Source organism: Coloeus monedula, assembly GCF_965178545.1.
Source record: "Coloeus monedula genome assembly, chromosome: 3".
NCBI lineage: Eukaryota > Metazoa > Chordata > Aves > Passeriformes > Corvidae > Coloeus > Coloeus monedula.
Window position 1 is genome coordinate 58527019 of NC_138783.1, and position 4505 is coordinate 58531523.

A 4505-nucleotide genomic window follows, 5' to 3' on the forward strand; every position below is an offset into this window, starting at 1 on the left:
CTACGCCTTCTCAGTCGTCTCAGTTTGGGGGCCCAGGTATCTCGCCGAGGGGGCTGGGAAGAGGGGCACTCCGATCTCCTGAAGGTCGGGGAGCCGTGCAGGGTGCGGCGGGGAGAGGAGCGTGATCGTCCGGTCAAAGTCCCTGTGCAGCACCTTCTCATAGACACTCTGAAGCCCAACTGTTTTGGGCAGCTGGGCTTGATAAAAGTTGTCCCTGCGAAGTGGATCCCTGGGCAAGGACGTGCTCTTGCAGAAGGTGGAGAGGGGTGCTGAAGGATGTGGAGAGGGGTGAGGATTGGCTCGGCCACAGGAGGGGCTCCAGCAGCGGTCTGAGTGCCCCAGGATCTTGCATTCAGCTGTGCATGCCCACAGACCTAGAGAGAGATTGGGGAGGAGAAACCTCTTGTTACTGCAGAAATAAATCCACACCATTCACAATCCTCAGAGTTACCAGTTACAGGATGATTCACTGCACTGACAGCAGGAGTGGGGAGGTGATGCTCCACAGCACAACAAAAAGCCATGCTTGGTTAGGTAATGTTGTTTGATAGGGACACTCCTCACAATTCTAACTTTAAGGGAACCTTTTTTTGGGAAGAAAACCCAAATCCTACAGTATTTTCAGCATCTGCTAATTTGTGCTGGGCTCTCAGTGCAGAGAGGAACCAACACCTAACAGCCTGCTGCAAAGAGATGGGCAGTTTGAGCCACGCAGTGTGTGGCTCCCCTTCCAGCTGCCCTGCCTGATCTGTGTCCCATGGATGGGTCCTTTCACCCACCTCCCCACCCACCCATCTTTCTGTCTGACGGCCAGTGGGGAGCAGGGGCAGAGCCCTTACCGTTCTGCATGTGTGTGATGAGGTCTTTCTTCAGGGCATCTCCGCTGATATCTGAGTCGCTGTCGTTAAAATCACTGTCGCCTTTGCCACTGTCTTTGCCACTGAACTTCTCTGCCTCCCGGCCGGAGATAGTGTTGAAGGAGTGTCCCTTCCAAATGGCCACAGGGGGAGCAGGCTCCTTGTTGTAGCTCGGAGTGGCAGCAAAACCCTGCTGGTGGGGAGGGAAATCAAAGGAAACATGAGAAAGGGAAGCACTGAAGGGTAAACCAACATTAACTGCACCTCTGCAACTCACATCCCCCAAGACACCCCCCACCTTTTGCCCCACTTCCCCGTGGTGGGACCTTACCTCCCCACTCTGTCCCCTCAGCCTCTTCTGACCCTCGTAGAGGCAAGTGCTGTCGCTGCCACTCTCAGTGGTGGAGATTTCTTCAGCAGCTGGAGAGGGGTCGGGGCTGGTGAAAGAGGTTTTGCTAGGAAAGGTTCGTACCTCAAACATGTTCCCCCTCTGGCTGCTCTCCTCCTGACAGCCCTTCTCCAGGTGGGAGATGTCTATTTGGTCCTTCAAGGCAGTGTTGTTTTTGATGTCGTTCCCCTTCTTGCGCCTGTTACAGGTGGTGGCAATGGTGATTATAGCCACCAGGAGGAGAGTGCAGCTGCCTGCCAGGACAATGATCACGATCAGAGGAATGTCCCACTGCAAAGCCTTTCCTTCCCAGGAGCTGGGCTTGGCTATGTCCTGGATACTGGATGGAGCAGTGGCGGTCACCAGGAAGTTGACTGTGGCGGTTGTGGCCAGGGGAGGTCTGCCATTGTCTGTCACAGTGAGGATGACCTTGAATAGCTGTCCCAGCTCTTCAGAGAGGTCACCCCTCAGCACAATGTCCCCAGTACTTGGGTTGATGGTGAAAAGGTCCTGCTGGGACTCTTCCAGGAAGGCAAAGGTGAGCTCGGCATTGGCCCCATCATCTGCATCTCGAGCTTTGATTTGGGCAACCAGGGAGTCACGGGATGTCTTGCTGGACACACCGATTTCCACAGTCCCATTGGTGAGCACTGGGTGGATGATGACGGGAGGGTTGTCATTCTGGTCCACCATTCTTACTTTTACAAGGGTGCTGCTGGAGAGCTGCGGGGAGCCACCATCAGTGGCCTGGATCCTCAGGTCCAACTGCTTGAGGATCTCGTAGTTGAATGTCCTGAGGGCATAGATGGCCCCGGTGGCGGGGTCCACTGAGACGTATGTGGAGATGGGGGCCCCCATGACCTGCATCTCCAGGAGCCGGTAGGTGACCTTACCATTGTGGCCAAGATCAGGGTCACGAGCCACCACCGTGGTGATGTAGGCGCCTGGGGGGTTGTTCTCTGGTACAGCCACCTCGTAGAGGGGCTTGGCGAAGAGTGGCGCGTTGTCATTCTCATCGCTCACCCGCACTGTATACTGGCGGACGGTCTTGAAGGGTGGCGAGCCCAGGTCCTCAGCCACCACGGTGAGGTTGTACTCAGGGATGCGCTCGCGGTCCAGTGCTGCTGTGGTGACAATCATGTAGCTGTCCTCGTAGGCTCGCTGCAGGGCGAAGTGGTCGTGGCCACGGAGGCTGCAGCGCACCTGCCCATTGGCACCCGAGTCGCGGTCTGTGGCACTGACAAGGGCCACAAAGCTCTCACTGGCTGCTGCCTCACTGACATAGGCCACGCCGGTGGTGCTGGCAGCACCACGGAGGGCGCTGATGCTGATGCGTGGAGCGTTGTCATTGACGTCGGTGAGGCGCACGACGACGGTGCAGGTGGCGGCACGAGGGCTGGCTCCGCGGTCCTGGGCACGCACGTCCAGCTCGTAGGTGCGGGTGCGCTCGTAGTCCACGGCAGCCTCCAATGTGAGGCGGCCTGAGCGTGGGTCAAGGCGGAAGAGCCGCCGTGCCTCAGGGGGCACCTGGCTGCTAAAGGCATAGACCACCTCCCCATTGGGGCCCTCATCAGGGTCAGCAGCATCCAGATCAAGCAGCAGGGAGCCGGGCGGTGCATCCTCGGGCAATTCCACCGTGACTGAGCTCTGGGCAAAGGTTGGACTGTTGTCATTGGCATCAAGGACACGAACATGCACGGTGGCTGTGCCTGAGCGTGCTGGACTGCCACCATCCTTGGCCACCAGCTCCAGGGTGTAGGAGGGCTGGCGCTCACGGTCCAGCTCCTGGAGCAGCACCAGGTCAGCGCAGCGTGCCCCATCCGCCCGTGTCTGCGCCTCCACACCGAAGTGGCTGTTGAGGGAGACCTGGAAGCTCTGGATAGAGTTGGAGCCCACATCCTCATCCACAGCCACCTCCAGTGGGAGGCGAGTGCCGGGTGCAGCACTCTCCGACACCTCCAGCGCCATCTGGGCATGGGGGAAGCGTGGAGCATTGTCATTGATATCACGCACCTCCAGCTCCACGTGCACCAGGCGGTAGCGCTCCCGCCAGCAGCTCACCACATCGAAGGCTAGGACACACTGTGGGGCTTGGCCGCACAGCCGCTCCCGGTCCAGCCCCGCTTCACCGATGCTCAGCTGCCCGTCCTCCTCCCGCACCCGTACCAGCGAACTGTTGCTGAACTGCCGCATCAGGCGAAAGCTCATCTCCCCCGGCGCCTTCACCGGCATCTCGTCGGCCAGCGTACCGATCACCGTGCCCGGCGCGCCCTCCTCGTCGGTGCGATACCTCACCGTCTTGCAGCGGGACAGGGCCAGCAGGCTGGCGGCGGCCAGCAGCCGCAGGGGGCTCATGGCAGCGGCGCGGGCTCAGCCCGACGGCGCGGTGCGGGCGGGATGTGCGCGGGTGCGGGCGGGACGCGCGAGGGTCCGAAGTGGCACCACCGCCGTCTGCGCCCCCCGCGCCGCCGCGCCGCCTTTCATAGAGGGCGCTATGCAAATGAGCGGGCGGCCGAGCCAATGGGAGGCGGCGCGGAGCGGGCGGCGGGCGGCCCCCGGCGCTCCCCGGGCCGGGCCGGGCGCGGGAGCGGGAGCGGGAGCGGGGTCGCGGGGCGCTCGCCTTTGTTTTCTTTAACTCTGCGGGGTCTGGGGGGTCTTCTTTTATTTTATTTTCTTTTCTCTTTTTTCCTTTTCTTTTTTTCTTCCCCCGCACGGTCGCTATTTCTTTTTCCCAATTTCTTTCTTTCTTTTTTTCCCCTCCTTTCCTGCCCCTCCCGTCTCTCCCCTCTCTCCGGTGGCGCGGCAGCGGAGCTGGCGCGGGGAACACGGAGTGCAATGCGCGGTGGGGTTTGTTAATCCTGACACAGATGCCGTGCTGTGGCGTGCCGTGCCGTGGCATGTCGTGCCGTGCCGTGGCATGTCGCGCTGTGTCGCGGCGTGCCGCGCGGGCGCGGACGGGGGCGCGGGGCGGGCGCGCATTAGCGGGGTGCGGGGGGGAGGGGGGGGGCGGCATTCAGCTGCGCCCGGAGTGGTGTGTCACTCGCGTGAGAGCCTGTGATCAGCGCCGTAAGTCGCCTTTCAGGAGGTGTCCCCGCATGCTTTAGTATGCATGTCACCGCCCGGGTTTCTTAAGCCTGGGGCACTAGCAGGCGAGGAGGAAAAAAAGAAAAAAAAAAGTTCCAAATAGGATTTAGCATAAGCTTGAGGAGATTTGGAAAGGTTTCAAAGATCAGGCTGTATCAAAGGCTTATGAAGCCCTC

The 4505-nt window shown here is 60.4% G+C and overlaps 1 protein-coding gene across 1 annotated transcript; it reads right to left on the bottom strand.

Moving 5' to 3' along the window:
* PCDH8 (protocadherin 8) lies at positions 1-3600 on the bottom strand (the record flags this gene model as incomplete). The annotated part of the gene is made up of 3 exons (XM_082279493.1): positions 1-374; positions 840-1050; positions 1189-3600. The coding sequence occupies 3 exons, from the start codon at positions 3598-3600 to the stop codon at positions 1-3; spliced, it is 2997 nt and encodes a 998-aa protein (XP_082135619.1).
* Between the last annotated feature and the right edge of the window lie 905 nt (positions 3601-4505).